This window comes from Schistocerca gregaria, chromosome 11 (assembly GCF_023897955.1).
Source record: "Schistocerca gregaria isolate iqSchGreg1 chromosome 11, iqSchGreg1.2, whole genome shotgun sequence".
In the NCBI taxonomy this organism is placed as follows: Eukaryota; Metazoa; Arthropoda; class Insecta; order Orthoptera; family Acrididae; genus Schistocerca; species Schistocerca gregaria.
Genome location: NC_064930.1, coordinates 75,293,538 through 75,311,496, shown reverse-complemented (window position 1 = coordinate 75,311,496; position 17,959 = coordinate 75,293,538). Strand labels below are relative to the sequence as shown.

Sequence of the window (17,959 nt, the reverse complement as noted above, 5' to 3'; positions counted from 1 at the left end):
CTCTCAGGCTGATTAAAGATGTCTGTAAGAACTCACGGGCTAGGCAGTGCCTCGGAGGTTGAGAAGCAAAAGGACATGTGTGAGAAGGTAAACCAAAAAATGTGCAGAATTATCACAAAAACTGCCACAAGCTACAAAGTAAAAGAGATCTGTTCACCCACGAAGTAACAGAAGTTGTGTACGAAAAAACTGAACATAAAATACAGAAGACTTACTGCTAAGCTGTTAGCTTGGACAGATTGGTGCTCTCTTCCAGCACTTGCACATTGCAACAAGGTGAAAGCCTACATCTACATGGATACTCTGCAAATCACACTTAAATGCTTGGCACAGGGTTCTTTTCAAACCACTTTCACAACAATTCTCTGTTATCCTCTCTCGAACAGCGCATGGAAAAAATGAACACCTACATTTTTCCGTGCCAGTTCTGATTCCTCTTATTTCATTATGATGATCATTTCTCCCTATGTAAGTCAGTGTCAACAAAACATTTTCACATTTGGAGGAGCAAGTTGGTGATCCAAATTTCGTGACAAGATCCCACCATGACAAGAAATGTCTTCATTTTAATGACGTCCACCCCAAAACCTGTATCATGTCTGTGAAACTCTCTCCCCTACTGCTCAATAATACAAAACGTGCTGCTTTTCTTTGAACTTCCTCTATATAGTCCGTAAATCCTATCTGGTAAGGATCCCACACCATGCTGCAGTACTTCAAAAGAGGACAGACAAGCATACTGTAGGCAGTCCAGTCTCTTCAGTAGATCTGTTGCATCTTCTAAGGGTTCTGCCAATAAATCACAGTCTTTGATTCACATTCCCCACAACATTTTCTAAGTGCTGTTTCCAATTTAAATTGTTTGTAACTCTATCTGCTAGCTATTTAGTTGAATTTACGTCCTTTAGATTTGATCGATTTATCGTGTAACCGAAGTTCAATAGATTCCTCTTAGCACTTATGTGGATGACCTCACACTTTTCATTATTTAAGGTGAATTGTCAATTTTTGCACCATACAGATATCTTATCTAAATCACTTTGCAATTGATTTTTATTTTCTGATGACTTTACTAGATGATAAATGACAGCATCATCAGCAAACAACCTAAGACGGCTGCTCAGATTGTCTTCTAAATCGTTTATATACAGAAGGAACAACAGAGGGCCTATAACACTACCTTGGGGAACACCAGAAATCAGTTCTGTTTTAATCAATGACTTTCCACCAATTACTAAGAACTGTGGCCTCTCTGACAGGAATTTATGAATCCAGTCACATAACTGATACGATATTCAATAAGCACGCAATTTCTGTAGAAGCCATTAGTGACGAAGTGTGAAAAGCCTTCTGGAAAACTAGAAACAAGGAATCAATTTAAAATCCTTGTCAATAGCAGTCAACACTTCCTGTGAGTAAAGAGCTACTTGTGTTTCACAAGAACAATGTTTTCTAAACCTGTGTGTCAATACACCATTCTCTTCGAGGTAATTCACAATGTTCAAACACAACATATGGTACAAAATCATACTGCATATCAATATTAAAGATATGGGCCTGTAACTTACTGGAATTTTTTTTTCCAATCGTATTGACCAACTAGTATCACGTTAACGACTTCAGTTCCTCTTCTTCCTTTGTTGTTGTTTCCTATTTTTCCAGTATTCCCTCATTTTCTCCCCATGAAGTCTCTGCCTTTCTTCTGTCCATGTTGTTCCCGATTTTTTATTTCTTCTGCTTTGGAAGCCTTCCAAATTTAGTATTTTGTTTTTAAAATGGTGTCTTTCTGCTATTTCTGATTCTTTGATGTTGTTTCTTTCAAGATCTTTTCTTACTTCTGTAATCCATGCTATTGCCGATTTCTTCTTCCAGAAATATAGGAGTATTTGTTTTATTAGTCTATTTCCATCCATTCGGTAGAGATGTCCAAAAAAGGTTAATTCCGTTTGGCCATTATTTCAGATATTTTCTCTATATTTTTGTAGATCTCCTCATTACTTCTTATTTTCCAACCATCTGCAGTTTTCGTTGCACCCATTATTTTTCTAATACTAGTACTTTCCAGTACCTTTAGTGTCTCCATCTTATAGTTCATAGTTAGGCATTCAGATCCATATAAACATTCTGGTCATACCACTGTGGTGTTGTGGTTTAGTTTTATTTTTCTAGATATACATTTATTGTTGTAAACATTTTTGGTCAAACCATAGCTCTTTCCATTTTGTTAATTCTTACATCTATTGCAAATTTTTCTAGTCCATTCTGTTGTGTAGTTTCTCCAAGATATTTAAATTTATTATTCGCTCTATTTTACCTATTTGTGGTTCTATGTATTTTGGTCCATTTTTTATATTTGTCATTTTCTTTCGGCTGAAATTTTGAGACCAGTTCTGTTTGCTAATTTTTCCAGAATGTTTATTTCAGTAACTGCTTCTGTCAGGTTTTCTGAAAGTATTGTGAAATCATCCGCAAAAGGCAAGCAGTTTACTTTAATTCCATATGTTTTCCTTTCCAGAGTTATTGGCTCAATTTTGTGATTTTTTAGCTCCGAATTCCAGATCCTTACTGGATTACTCTTATTGCCTTTCTTGAATATTGGTGTGACCTGTGCCACTTTCCAGTCCTTGGTTACGGATCTTCCGTCGAGCGAACGCTTGTATATGATTGATAAGAATGGAGCTATTGTATCAGCATACTCTGAAAGGAACCTAATTGGTACACAGTCTGGACCAGAAGACTTGCTTTTTATTGAGTGACTTAAGTTGCTTCACTACACTGAGGATAGCTGCTTCTAAGTTACTCATGTTCACGGCTGTTCTTAATTAGAAATCTCGAATATTTACTTTGTCTTCTTTTGTGAATGAATTTCGGAAGGCTGTGTTTAGTAACTGCTTTAGTAGCACTGTCATTGATTGTGTCTTGCCGCTAGCATACATTACAAACATGTAGAATCTCTCTGGATTTTCTGCCAGGTTACGTGACAAAGTTTCATTATGGAAATTGTTATACGCATCTCACACTGACATCTATGCCAAAGTTCTAACTTCTGTAAAAGATCACAAATCTTGGGCGTTTTGCGTTTGTTTAAATTTGGCACTTATTTTGCTTGTTGTTTCTGCAACAGTGTTCTATCCTGTTTTGTGTACCACGGGGAATCAGCTCTGCTGTTTGTTAATTTATTTGGATTAAATCTCTCAATTGCTGTCAATGCTATTTCTTTGAATCAAGCCACATCTGGTCTACACTTACACTGTTAATTTGGAAAGAATGGAGATTGTCCCTCACGAAGGCATCAACCGAATTTAAATCTGCTTTTTTGAAGAGATATATTTTTTTGTTTATTTTTGGAGGATTTGGGAGTTACCGTGTTCAATCTTGCTACAACAGCCCTTTGTTCACTAATCTCTGTAACTATTTTGACACTGTTATTTGCTCAGGATTATTTGTTGCTAAGAGGTCAGGTGTGTTTTCACAACCATTTACTATTCAAATGGGCTCAGAGGCAAACTGCTCAAAATAACTTTCATAGAATGCATTTAGCACACTTTCAGATGATGTTTTATGCGTACCTCTGGATTTAAACAAGTATTTTCGTCAACATATTGAGGGTAAATTGAGGTCACCACCACCTACAAACCCGACAGTACAGGACTGGAAATGGAGTATAAAGAAAAACTGACAGGCACGCTTCAGGATGACAGATTGCACACAGAGTACAGTTCATAACTGGCCATGAAACATCCACTTGATAAGGAATGATGGTTGTTGTTGAAGTTGCAGTGTTGTTTCTCTTTCTGTATACAGGGTGTTACAAAAAGGTACGGCCAAACTTTCAGGAAACATTCCTCACACACATAGAAAGAAAATATGTTATGTGGACATGTGTCCGGAAACACTTACTTTCCTAGTTAGAGCTCATTTTATTACATCTCTTCAAATCATATTAATCGTGGAATGGAAACACACAGCAACAGAACGTACCAGCGTGACTTCAAACACTTTGTTACAGGAAATGTTCAAAATTTCCTCCGTTAGCGAGGATACGTGCATCCACCCTCCATCGCACGGAATCCCTGATGCGCTGATGCAGCCCTGGAGAATGGCGTATTGTATCACAGCTGTCCACAATACGAGCACGAAGAGTCTCTACATTTGGTACCGGGATTGTGTAGACTAGAGGTTTCAAATGGCCCCATAAATGAAAGTCGAGAGGGTAGAGGTCAGGAGAGCATGGAGGCCACGGAATTGTTCCGCCTCTACCAATCCATCGGTCACCGAATCTGTTGTTGAGAAGCGAACGAACACTTCGACTGAAATGTGCAGGAGCTCCATCGTGCATGAACCACATGTTGTGTCGTACTTGTAAGGGCACATGTTCTAGCAGCACAGGTAGAGTATCCCGTATGAAAACATGATAATGTGCTCCATTGAGCATAAGTGGAAGAAACTAAAACGAGCTCTAACATGGAAATTAAGTGTTTGCTGACACATGTCCACATAACATATTTTCTTTCTTTGTGTGTGAGGAATGTTTCCTGAAAGTTTGGCCGTACCTTTTTGTAACACCCTGTATAATTGGTATTATATACTCACATACAGCTCTGTTTCCCATGACGTCTCTTTTTTAATGACAACAAACTCAGAATCTGTACCCTGCTATTCACACTTTTTTCTCTTCAATCACATGTCTGGTTCGATGCAGCCTGCCGCAACTTCCTCAGCTGTGCCAACCGGTTTGTCTCTGAATAGCACTGTCCAATGCTGATAGTAAAAATATTTGAAAAACACGGACAGGAGAACAGGACGGAATGAAGAATGCGTGTCAAGATACTGAGGAATAGCTTCCACTGTATTGGAGGCAACTGTAGAGTGTTAACAACTGCAGGGAAACGCAGAGATTGGAATAAATCCAATAAATAATTTACAAATAACTCTATGGTTGAGGCATCTGCAACTGTGGTAGCACATTTTATAGGAAGAACTCTGCAAACAGCCGTACCTTGAACCTATTTCATTAAGGCTCTACTTTTATTGTGGCTTGTAGCCACATCACCAGGTACATATAAAAATTAAAACACAGTATACAAATAGTGGACAACCTTCACCACATCTTCAGGGTAGATAGTTAATGAATAAACTTCGCGCACTACGTAACGAGGACGCAGCAGCAAGTTGGCATGACACAGAGCCATCCAGGTGAGCCACAGAAACTACTGGCTTTGTTGCTCTCGTGGAGTGAAGCGGTGAAGCAAAGCCCTCAACCATCTAGCTCCAATCGACAGTGTGGCCAGTGGTTGCCGACACTCACCTGGTCGGCTCCGTGTCACATCGACTTGCTGGCGCATCCTTGTTACATAGCAACAAATTTTTCTGTTGCCCAACTGTTTATTCATCGACCATCTGCCTTACAGACATGGTGAAGGTTGGGCCTTCAATATTCTCCCCTAATTATTTATCATATTTTAATTTTTGTACGTACTGGATGATGTGTCTATAAGCCATGAAATCGGTTGTGACTTAATAAAATTGGCTAGAGATACAGGTCTTCGTGAACTTCTCACTACAATAATAAGTAATAAGTTACACTGTTGGGAGCAAATGCAACTCAGAGATGAAGAGGCTCGCACAGCAGACAAAGTCAGGGTGGGCCGCATTAACAAGTCGGAAGACATACATGAATAAAAGAACACAAAGTACGAGTGTGCTGCCATTAAAAAAGAAACAGCATTTCACCCGAGTAGATAATACAGATATTATTATATAATAGAGGGAAACATTCCACATGGGAAAATTATATCTAAAAACAAAGGTGCTGTAACTTACCAAACAAAAGCATTGGTATGTTGATAGAGACAATAAAAAAAGAGACAAACACACACACAAATTTTAAGCTTTCACAACCCAAGGTTGCTTCATCAGGAAAGAGGGAAGGAGAGGGAATGACGAAAGGATGTGGGTTTTAAGGGAGAGGGTAAGGAGTCATTCCAATCCCGGGAGTGGAAAGACTTACCTTAGGGGGAAAAAAGGACAGGTATACACTCGCACACACACACATATCCATCCACACATATACAGACACAAGCAGACATATGTAAAGGCAAAGAGGTTGGGCAGAGATGTCAGTCGAGGCGGAAGTACAGACGCAAAGATGTTGTTGATAATATCATATATACGGGGTGTTGCAAAAAGGTATGGCCACACTTTCAGGAAACATCCCTCACACAGAAATAAAGAAAAGATGTTATGTGGACATGTGTCCGGAAATGCATAATTTCCATCTTAGAGCTCATTTTAGATTGTTCTTCCACCTACGCTCAATGGAGCACGTTATCATGATTTCGTACAGGATACTCTACCTGCGCTGTTAGAACATGTGCCTTTACAAGTACGACACAACACGTTGTTTGTGCACGATGGAGCTCCTGCACATTTCAGTCGAGGTGTTCGTACGCTTCTCAACAACAGATTCGGTGACCGATGGGTTGATAGAGGCGGAACAATTCCATGGCCTCCACGCTCTCCTGACCTCAACCCTCTCGATTTTCATTTATGGGGGCATTTGAAAGCTCTCGTCTACGCAACCCCGGTACCAAATGTAGAGACTCTTCGTGCTCGTATTGTGGACGGCTGTGATACAATACGCCATTCTCCAGGGCTGCATCAGCGCATCAGGGATTCCATGTGACAGAGGGTGGATGCACGTATCCTCACTAATGGAGGACATTTTGAACATTTCCTGTAACAAAGTGTTTGAAGTCACGCTGGTACGTTCTTTTGCTGTGTGTTTCCATTCCATGATTAATGTGATTTGAAGAGAAGTAATAAAATGACCTCTAACATGGAAAGTAAGTGTTTCCGGACACATGTCCACACAAAATATTTTCTTTATTTGTGTGTGAGGAATGTTTCCTGAAAGTTTGGCCGTACCTTTTTGTAACACCCTGTATATTACATATATTATATTATGCAAAGGATGGATATTGTGGAGATGCTGACTCACACATAGGCACAATGAAAGGACCGAGTTGTGTTTACATGTGTGTGTGTGTGTGTGTGTGTGTGTGTGTGTGTGTGTGTGTGTGTGTGAGGGGGGTGTCTAATTTCCACGAATGATTTTCGCTGATATTTAACAGTCTTTTTGTTGTGCCTCAGCATCTCTGCTATCCAGTGAGTAGTAATCTATTTCTTTCCTAATACAGTCATTATTCCACCCCGGAATTTCCCATTATTGGATTACACACAGAAAGAGATGCAACACCACAAGTTCGTCACTGTTCCCGGTGACGGTGACAGGATCGATCACCGAAATACTGAGCCCTTCCGACACCGACAGTCAGACATACACTTGCGAATCATTTCAAATTATTTTATTACAATATGCACTGTGATCAACTGAATGACGATTTGTGGTCTGTGTTACTAAGACAACACAGAGCGACACTCACCGTGGGTGTGTAGTCCTCGAGCTGGGTGAGGAAGTCGCAGAGCGGTTGCCCGGCCGACCGCCCACCCGGACCCGCCCCCGCCAGCTCGTCGTCTGCTCCTGGGCCACCGCCGTCGGCGTCCTCCCCGCCCACCTCCCGCTTGGTGCCACCTGAGATGCCGGTGCCGGTCACATCGTTTGAGCTCTGGCTGTTGGAGCTGTCGCCGACGGAGCCGGGGCCCGTCGCGGACTGCAGCGAGCCTCCAGCCGCGGAGCTGCCTCCCTGCGGGCGGGAGGTGACAAAACGTGTCGATGGGGCCGGTTAAAAAAATATCTGTCTACGTTTTACAAACCCCTCCCCCCTACTCCTCACAAGGGAACCTTCCCTTCGCACCCCCCTGCTCATCCTTTGGCTCTCGGTAAGACCGTTACAAATGAATCTAAATCTAGTGATCACAGTTATGATCAGGTTCATTCTTTTAAAATAAGTACTACATACTCATTTCACTGTAACAGAAAAACACTTCTGATTTTTATTCCAGCACTAAATATTACAAGGAAAAACAATGCATTTAAGGTAATTCCCAAGGTCTTTGAAAGATTTTTACTGAAAGCAGAATACTATGTCCTATTTTATTGTTCTATCTGCAATAAAAAATGTCCTAGATAGAAACATTAAAAATACAGAATGTGTGTTTTTTTTTTATTTCAATAACAGAATTGTTTGATTCTAAAATTATCAAACTTACTTCACTCTCCATCAGAAACTGGGGAAAAGAAAGAAAAAAATCATTTAGCTTTAAACTGACATGTTAAACATAAAGCAAATCACTGTTTATACACTCCTGGAAATGGAAAAAAGAACACATTGACACCGGTGTGTCAGACCCACCATACTTGCTCCGGACACTGCGAGAGGGCTGTACAAGCAATGATCACACGCACGGCACAGCGGACACACCAGGAACCGCGGTGTTGGCCGTCGAATGGCGCTAGCTGTGCAGCATTTGTGCACCGCCGCCGTCAGTGTCAGCCGGTTTGCCGTGGCATACGGAGCTCCATCGCAGTCTTTAACACTGGTAGCATGCCCCGACAGCGTGGACGTGAACCGTATGTGCAGTTAACGGACTTTGAGCGAGGGCGTATAGTGGGCATGCGGGAGGCCGGGTGGACGTACCGCCGAATTGCTCAACACGTGGGGCGTGAGGTCTCCACAGTACATCGATGTTGTCGCCAGTGGTCGGCGGAAGGTGCACGTGCCCGTCGACCTGGGACCGGACCGCAGCGACGCACGGATGCACGCCAAGACCGTAGGATCCTACGCAGTGCCGTAGGGGACCGCACCGCCACTTCCCAGCAAATTAGGGACACTGTTGCTCCTGGGGTATCGGTGAGGACCATTCGCAACCGTCTCCATGAAGCTGGGCTACGGTCCCGCACACCGTTAGGCCGTCTTCCGCTCACGCCCCAACATCGTGCAGCCCGCCTCCAGTGGTGTCGCGACAGGCGTGAATGGAGGGACGAATGGAGACGTGTCGTCTTCAGCGATGAGAGTCGCTTCTGCCTCGGTGCCAATGATGGTTGTATGCGTGTTTGGCACCGTGCAGGTGAGCACCACAATCAGGACTGCATACGACCGAGGCACAAAGGGCCAACACCCGGCATCATGGTGTGGGGAGCGATCTCCTACACTGGCCGTACACCTCTGGTGATCATCGAGGGGACACTGAATAGTGCACGGTACATCCAAACCGTCATCGAACCCATCGTTCCACCATTCCTAGACCGGCAAGGGAACTTGCTGTTCTAACAGGACAATGCACGTCCGCATGTATCCCGTGCCACCCAACGTGCTCTAGAAGGTGTAAGTCAACTACCCTGGCCAGCAAGATCTCCGAATCTGTCCCCCATCGAGCATGTTTGGGACTGGATGAAGCGTCGTCTCACGCGGTCTGCACGTCCAGCACGAACGCTGGTCCAACTGAGGCGCCAGGTGGAAATGGCATGGCAAGCCGTTCCACAGGACTACATCCAGCATCTCTACGATCGTCTCCATGGGAGAATAGCAGCCTGCATTGCTGCGAAAGGTGGATATACACTGTACTAGTGCCGACATTGTGCATGCTCTGTTGCCTGTGTCTATGTGCCTGAGGTTCTGTCAGTGTGATCATGTGATGTATCTGACCCCAGGAATGTGTCAATAAAGTTTCCCCTTCCTGGGACAATGAATTCACGGTGTTCTTATTTCAATTTCCAGGAGTGTAAGTTGTATGTTAGATGTAAACATAACTAACCGGTAAGTAGTTAAATTTTAGAAAATTTGGCATTATACTGAAAAGCAAACATACATTTTGGTGTGATACAAGAGAGAAATCGACTGGTAAACCGGAGTTCTGTTTCTGGTGACAACACCCATCACAGAAATACACATTTCTCTATATAGGACATACATGAGTGTTGCACATCTTATTGACAATATTCATTTGTTAGAGGAAAAAAGAATATTGTGATTAAACATGTATTTTAAAAAACTAATATTGAATTGTGCACATTATAGCATACGCTTCTGCAGATGCAGACTATTTCAATAAAATTCTTTTTGACTTTGTGATGCACAGTAAGAACTGCCACGGAAAATGAGCTGTTAAACGTACAACGAGGTGTTAGTGGTAATGTGGGCAAAATTCTATGCTGAATAAGAGACTTTCCGGATTGCAGAGACAAGTCCCAAACGTCAGGAGCACACAAGCTAACCTGCGATTTTGCAGTTGTCTACACCAGTGAGAGTGGGCGCACACATCGCGGAGCACAAGCATACGTGCAGCTGAGTCACCGTACTAAATTGGCAGTGGCAGAACGTGCAGATATGTTGGCAGTTCAACACAACTTAAACGTGCCCCTGTTTTAGTGGTTCAGTCAGTTATTATCAAGAAAAAGACCAGCGAAACTCTCTCTGTAGCAAAGCATCCCTCCGACACAAAACTTGAGGAGACATGTACAGTTTCGCCGTTTCAGCTGCCAATACCGTATTTACTCGAATCTAAGCCGCATTTTTTTCCCTGTTATTGTAATCCAAAGAAACACCTGCAGTTTAGAATTGAGTGCAAAGTAAGTGGAAGTTCTGAAAAATGTTGGCAGGTGCTGCCACAACTAACTTCTGCCATCGATTACATGTACCGCTACACAGGCATGCTTTGCACGCACAAAGATAAATACTGGCGTCAAAACCTCTCTGTCAGTAAATAAATCAAAAGACAAGATAGAAGAATGTATTTATTATGCCATGTATTCTTCCGTGTTTGCTGCTATCTCCTTTACATCCTGTCTGCCTAATAAACTACGAAACTAAAGTGAGACAACAGCAAACGCGGAAGAATATACATATCATGTCATGTTTGTATTCGTATTATTCTTATGCTGAATAGTGATAGTCAGAAATGAAGCACGAATCTAAGATGACTCTAATTTCTGTGCACAATGTAATGTACTAAAGAGGTGTCTGCAAAGATTTTGAAACGGAGAAAAAAAATTTTGCTAAACTCCCGTTCAGAACATCATTTATCATACAAAGTCTATTACTTGATTCTTGTTGATCATTATCAAAGAAAGTAGCAGTGCAAGTAACAACAAATAGCGGTATCTTGCCATTTTTTCGCTTATGAGACAATTCCTCTTTTTTTTTTTATGTCATGTTAGCGCGCACAAAAGCAAGCCATGACGCGAGCGGCGACAGGTCGTAAACACTCATTATCAGAATGCGACAAACAATGCATGACACAGTACAATAACGCATTTACAGCTCAGGGTGCTGTAAACACCTATAACAAAGAGAATGGCACTTATCAGATCAAAGCAAAACGAGCAATCGATTCAAACCAGATGAAGCACTTGAAAAAGGAAGGATACCCATAGAAACACGGACAGAGTGCCTGACACACAGCAATGGCTACTTGGTAAAGCTTACCTGTTAAGGTTATGACTCGAACCAAACTACTGTTGCTGGATCTTCATTAATTCAGCCTACATTGTGTCCCATGTTACAATGGAGCAACCTTGTTTTGATTTGGAGGTGCGGTCTAAAACTTTTCTATCCCCTTGAATTTCGAGTCTCAAATTTCAGATGCGGCTCAGATTCGGGAAATTCTTTTTCCCTTGATTTTGAGTCTCATTTTTCAGGTGCGGCTTAGATTCGAGCAAATACGGTAACAGCAATCAATGGGCCAAACACACTCAGGGCTGGCTCACGTGCCAGATGCAGGTATCGGGAAACCTCGACAGGTACAGGCGTTACCGGCAGCTACGTAAGCAGCTCTACGTCTCAGTAGCAGCTTCTGAATGCGACCGAGACAGCTTTCCAACTGAGGTAAGGCACTCGGTGACAACAATCGAAAGGAACAGGTAAGAAGGGCACAAATCGCTAGTATGCATTTGATTTGACAGCAATACTCGCAGCAGAGTCAACAGAACCTTGGAGCAACAAAAAGCCAAATTTTTTTTAAGTTACTTCCTCTACTCATAACTGTTCATTTATTTTACACTATCTACATCTACACCTACATCTACATGACTACTCTGCAATTCTCATTTAGGTGCTTGGCAGAGGGTTCATCGAACCACAATCATACTATCTCTCTACCATTCCACTCCCTAAAAGTACGTGGGAAAAACGAACACCTAAACCTTTCTGTTTGAGCTCTGATTTCTCGTATTTTATTTTGATGATCATTCCTACCTATGTAGGTTGGATTCAACAAAATATTTTCGCATTCAGAAGAGAAAGTTGGTGACTGAAATTTTGTAAAAAGATCTCGCCGCGACGAAAAACGTCTTTGCTGTAATGACTTCCATCCCAATTCGCGTATCATATCTGCCACACTCTCTCCCCTATTACATGATAATACAAAACGAGCAGCCAGATTTTGCACCCTTTCGATGTCCTCCGTCAATCCCACCTGGTAAGGATCCCACACCGTGCAGCAATATTCTAACAGAGGACGAATGAGTGTAGTGTAAGCTGTCTCTTTAGTGAACTTGTTGCATCTTCTAAGTGTCCTGCCAATGAAACGCAACCTATGGCTCGCCTTCCCCACAATATTGTATATGTCGTCTTTCCAACTGTAGTTGTTCGTAATTTTAACACCCAGGTACGTAGTTGAATTGACAGCCTTGAGAACTGTACTATTTATAGAGTAATCGATTTCCGACAGATTTCTTTTGGAACTCATGTGGATCACCTCACACTTTTCGTTATTTAGTGTCAATTGCCACCTGCCACAACATACAGCAATCTTTTCTAAATCGCTTTGCAACTGATACTGGTCTTCGGATGACCTTACTAGACGGTAAATTACAACATCATCTGCGAACAACCTAAGAGAACTGCTCAGATTCTCACCCAGGTCATTTATATAGATCAGGAACAGCAGAGGTCCCGGGACGCTTCCCTGGGGAACACCTGATATCACTTCAGTTTTACTCGATGATTTGCCGTCTATTACTATGAACTGCGACCTTCCCAACAGCAAATCATGAATCCACTCGCACAACTGAGACGATACCCCATAGGAATGCAGCTTGATTAGAAGTCGCTTGTGAGGAACGGTGTCAAAAGCTTTCCGGAAATCTAGAAATACGGAATCAACTTGAGATCCCCTGTCGATAGCGGCCATTACTTCGTGCAAATAAAGAGCTAGCTGCATTGCACAAGAGCGATGTTTTCTGAAATCATGCTGATTACGTATCAATAGATCATTCCCTTCGAGGTGATTCATAATGTTTGCATACAGTATATGCTCCAAAACCCTACTGCAAACCGACGTCAATGATATAGGTCTGTAGTTAGATTGATTACTCCTACTACCATTCTTAAACACTGGTGCGACCTGCGCAATTTTCCAGTCTGTAGGTACAGATCTATCAGTGAGCGAGCGGTTGTACATGAGTGCTAAGTAGGGAGCTATTGTATCAGCATAATCTGAAAGGAACCTAATCGGTATACAATCTGGACCTGAAGACTTGCCCGTATCAAAGCGATTTGAGTTGCTTCGCAACCCCTAGGGTGTCTACTTCTAAGAAACTCATGCTAGCAGCTGTTCGTGTTTCAAATTCTGGAATTTTCCATTCATCTTCCCTGGTGAAGGAATTTCGGAAAACTGCGTTCAATAACTCCGCTTTAGCGGCACAGTCGTCGGTAACAGTACCATCGGCACTGCGCAGCGAAGGTATTGACTGCGTCTTGCCGCTTGTGTACTTTACATACAACCAGAATTTCTTCGGATTTTCTACCAAATTTTGAGACAATGTTTCGTTGTGGAACCTATTAAAGGCATCTCGCATTGAAGTCCGTGCCAAATTTCGCACGTCTGTAAATTCTAGCCAATCTTCAGGATTTCGTGTTCTTCTGAACTTCGCATGCTTTTTCCATTGCCTCTGCAACAGCGTTCGGATCTGTTTTGTGTACCATGGGGGATCTGTTCCATCTCTTACCAATTTATGAGGGAATCTCTCAATTGCTGTTGCTACTATATCTTTGAATTTGAGCCACATCTCGTCTACATTTGCATAGTCAGTTCAGAAGGAATGGAGATTGTCTATTAGGAAGGCTTCTAGTGACACTTTATCCACTTTTTTAAATAAAATTATTTTGCGTTTGTTTCTGAAGAAATGGTATTGGCCTAGCTACAATGACCTTGTGGTCACTAATCCCTGTATCAGTCATGATGCTCTCTATCAGCTCTGGATTGTTTGTGGCTAAGAGGTCAAGTGTGTTTTCGCAACCATTTACAATTCGCGTTGGTTCGGGACTAACTGCTCGAAATAATTTTCGGAGAAAGCATTTAGGACAATCTCATAAGATGTTTTCTGCCTACCACCAGTTATGAACAAGTATGTTTGCCAACATATTGAGGGAAGGTTGAGGTCCCCACCAACTATAACCGTATGAGTGGGGTATTTATTTGTTACGAGACTAAAATTTTCTCTGAACTGTTCCGCAACTATATCATCGGAGTCTGGGAGTCGGTAGAAGGAGCCAATCATTAAGTTAGTTCGGCTGATAAGTACAACCTCCACCCATACCAATTCGCACGGAGTATCTACTTCTACTTCACTACAAGATAAAACACTACTGACAGACACAAACACTCCACTACCAATTCTGCCTAATCTATCTTTCCTGAACACCGTCTGAGACTTCATAAAAATTTCTGCAGAACTTATTTCAGGCTTTAGCCAGCTTTCTGTACCTATAACGATTTCAGCTTCTGTGCTTTCTATTAGTGCTTGAAGCTCAGGGACTTTCCCAGCACAACTACAACAATTTACAACTACAATTCCGACTGTTTCTTGATCCAAGCACGTCCTGTATTTACCATGCACCCTTTGAGATTGCAGCCCACCCCGAACTTTCCCCGAGGCCTTCTAACCTAAAAAACCGCCCAGTCCACGCCACACAGCCTCCGCTACCCGTGTAGCCGCCAGATGAGTGTAGTGAGCTCCTGACCTATTCAGCGGAACCCGAAACCCTACCACCCTATGGCGCAAGTCAAGGAATCTGCAGCCAACACGGTCGCAAAACTGTCCGAGCCTCTGATTCAGACCCTCCACCCAGCTCTGCACCAAAGGTCCGCAGTCGGTTCTGTCGACGATGCTGCAGATGGTGAGCTCTGCCTTCATCTCGTAAGCACGACCGGCAGCCTTCACCAAATCAGATAGCCGCTGAAATCCAGAGAGAATTTCCTCAGATCCAAAGCGACACACGTCATTAGTGCCGACTTGTGCCACCACCTGCAGCTGGCTGCACCCTGCGCTATTCATGGCATCCGCAAGGACCCTTTCCACATCAGGAATGACTCCTCCCAGAATGCACACAGAGTGCACACTGGATTTCTTCCCCTCCTTAGCTGCCATATCCCTAAGGGGCCCCATTACGCGCCTAACATTGGAGCTCCCAACTACCAAAAAGCCCACCCTCTGCTATTGCCCAGACCTTGAAGGCTGAGAATGATCCTCTGAAACAGTGCAGGCAGCGGCATCTGGCTCATCCGAACACAGCAAACGCAGTCCCTGTCCATTCTAATCGATGTCGAACAATAGTTACTGAAACACGAGTCTGTGCCTAGATAACGCAAGCGAAACACGCATAGAATGTATTAACTAACCTGCACAAATGCCTAACGACTGCGCTACAATCTGCGTGAATTTATGATTACAGTAACTAAAACTCAAAATTACACCTCCTATACGGAACTCACACACAATTTAAGTAAGAATCTATGAAGTAAACACTAAAGCGCAATGCTACAACTCTCAAATACTAAAATACGCCCGAAATTTATGAATTAAACAAAGCAACTACCAAAAACACGCAAAGAAATTAAGAATTAAACTATGTAATAAATAAGTAAGCTAAGGGTATACGACTTGCTGCTGCAGCTGCTTATCCAACAGCGGCAGGGAACACACTTTGGCTTCATAGCCGTTCTCATGTGCATACTGAAACGTTAAAATGTCTGCGAAATACTTTAACACTGCCAATGACCTAACACTGGTTCCCGTCAGATCACCGAAGTTAAGCGATGTCGGGCTGGGCTAGCACTCGGATGGGTGACCGTCCGGTCTGCCGAGAGCTGTCGGCAAGCGGGCTGCACTCGGCCATAGTGAGGCAAACTGAGGAGCTACTCAATTGAGAAGTAGCAGCTCCAGTCTCGTAAACTGACACACGGCCCGGAGAGCGATGTGCTGAGCATGTGCAACCTCCATATCCGCATCCAGTGACGCCTGTGGCTGAGGATAACACGGCAGCTGGTCGATACCGTTGGGCCATCCTTGAACTGTTCGGGCAGAGTCTAGTTTAGTATAACATTTCAACATGTGGCTGAGAATGGTTACAAAACTGAAATTGTGATTGTGTAAAATAAATGAACTGACAGCAAAATGGCAATTTCTTTCAAAAAATTCTATATGATTTTTGTCCCACAAGAAGGAAAGCTCAGTCTCAAATGTGGATTTCACCAATCCTCCCAAGACCTTCACCATTATTTGGTTCAGCAAAGAACAATCTAGGCCTCTGCAAACTGGGGGTCTAGCAAATCCCCTGCCACCGTGGAAAGGTGTACACTGGGGAAACTGTATGCACGGAAGAACAGAAGCGCCGTCAATGCAGATGCCACATAGAATTATGCCAGGACCACCAAACTGGCCGTGGCCGATGTCAACATAAAAACTGGCTGCAATATAAATTACAACAAAACCGAGATTGATAGGCAGTAATCTGCCTCCTGGGATTGCACAATAAAAGAGGCCATTGAAAATAGGTCTAAGGTCATCACACAGGAATTTTAACTGCATCACGATCCACTGCAAGTACTACAACAGTTTGGCAGGAGGTGAGAAAACTTGGAATTTCACACTTGTATGGCTGCTCATAAGCCACACGTCACGTCGGTAAATGCCAAACGACTCCTCACTTGGTGTAAGGAGTGTAAACATGGGACGATTGAAGAGTGGAAAAATGTTGTACGGACTGACAAATCACGGTACACAAAGTGGCAATCCGGTGGCAGGGTGTGGGTACGGCAAATGCCCGGTGAACATCATCTGCCAGAGTGTGTAGTGCCAATAGTACAATTTGGAGGCTGCGGTGTCTGTAGTTGTGTTTTTCGTCGAGGGGGCTTGCACCCCTAGTTGTTTTGCCTGGCACTATCACAGCACAGACCTACATTGAAGGCTGTTGGCCACTGCGTTGTCTGCGGTGAGGGGTAAGGCCCGAAATTTGGTATTCTCGACACACTCTCGAAACTGTGGACCTCGGAATATTAAATTATCTAACAATTTCCGAAACAGAATATCCCGCGTGTCTAGCTCTAACTACTGATGCACTTCTGAAGGCCGTCAGTTCTCATCGTGCGGCTTTTTCACACGAATCACCCGAGTACAAATGACAGCTGCTTCAATGCACCACCCTTTTACAGCACATACACACGATACTACTGCCACCCGTATACGCGCTTCTCACTATCCCGCGGATTGTCACCACAGTGTATATTAATGTCAGAGGAGTTTACGTCGAGCAGTAAAAGGTTTCTGCCATGCACTGCCGGTCTGAAACTTGCCGAGTAGAGGTGTGCGTGTGGTGCTCCTACCAGGTGCTGGTGGTGGTGCTGGTGTTGGTGCTGCAGCTGGTGCAGGTGGTGCACCGCAGACCCCGGCCCGGGGCTGCTCGCCACCACCTCCATCGTCTCATACGGCTCCTGCTTCACCTGCCCGTCAGACACCTGCGACAGCACGCCGTCGGCCGTCTGGATCCCCGCGGGGGTCAGAGGTGCGCCGAGGCCGAGTGCGCCATGGATCGCCGCCTGCTGGTCCGACATCGCTCCCACCTGCGGACGGAGGGCGCGTCACACTGTAATGTTACGTCTCGAACCTCCCTCCCGGCGTCGACACACAGTGTAGTCTGCCTACTACTTTACTGGTGACGATTTGAGAAAACTGCAGCTGTTTTTGTAAATGGCACTCGAGAAAAAAATCTGACCTGCC

General features: G+C 43.6%; 1 protein-coding gene across 1 annotated transcript in view; it reads right to left on the bottom strand.

Annotated features, from left to right (window-relative positions):
- The window catches only part of LOC126295339 (transcription initiation factor TFIID subunit 10-like), a 121,986-nt gene that overhangs the window by 36,113 nt on the left and 67,914 nt on the right, over positions 1-17,959 (bottom strand). The window contains exons 2-3 of the mRNA XM_049987807.1: positions 17,566-17,802; positions 7,446-7,706 (exon numbers count right to left, since the gene is read on the bottom strand). Coding sequence (XP_049843764.1) covers positions 7,446-7,706; positions 17,566-17,793 — 489 coding nt within the window. The 5' untranslated portion in view covers positions 17,794-17,802. The remainder of the gene's footprint in view (positions 1-7,445; positions 7,707-17,565; positions 17,803-17,959) is intronic.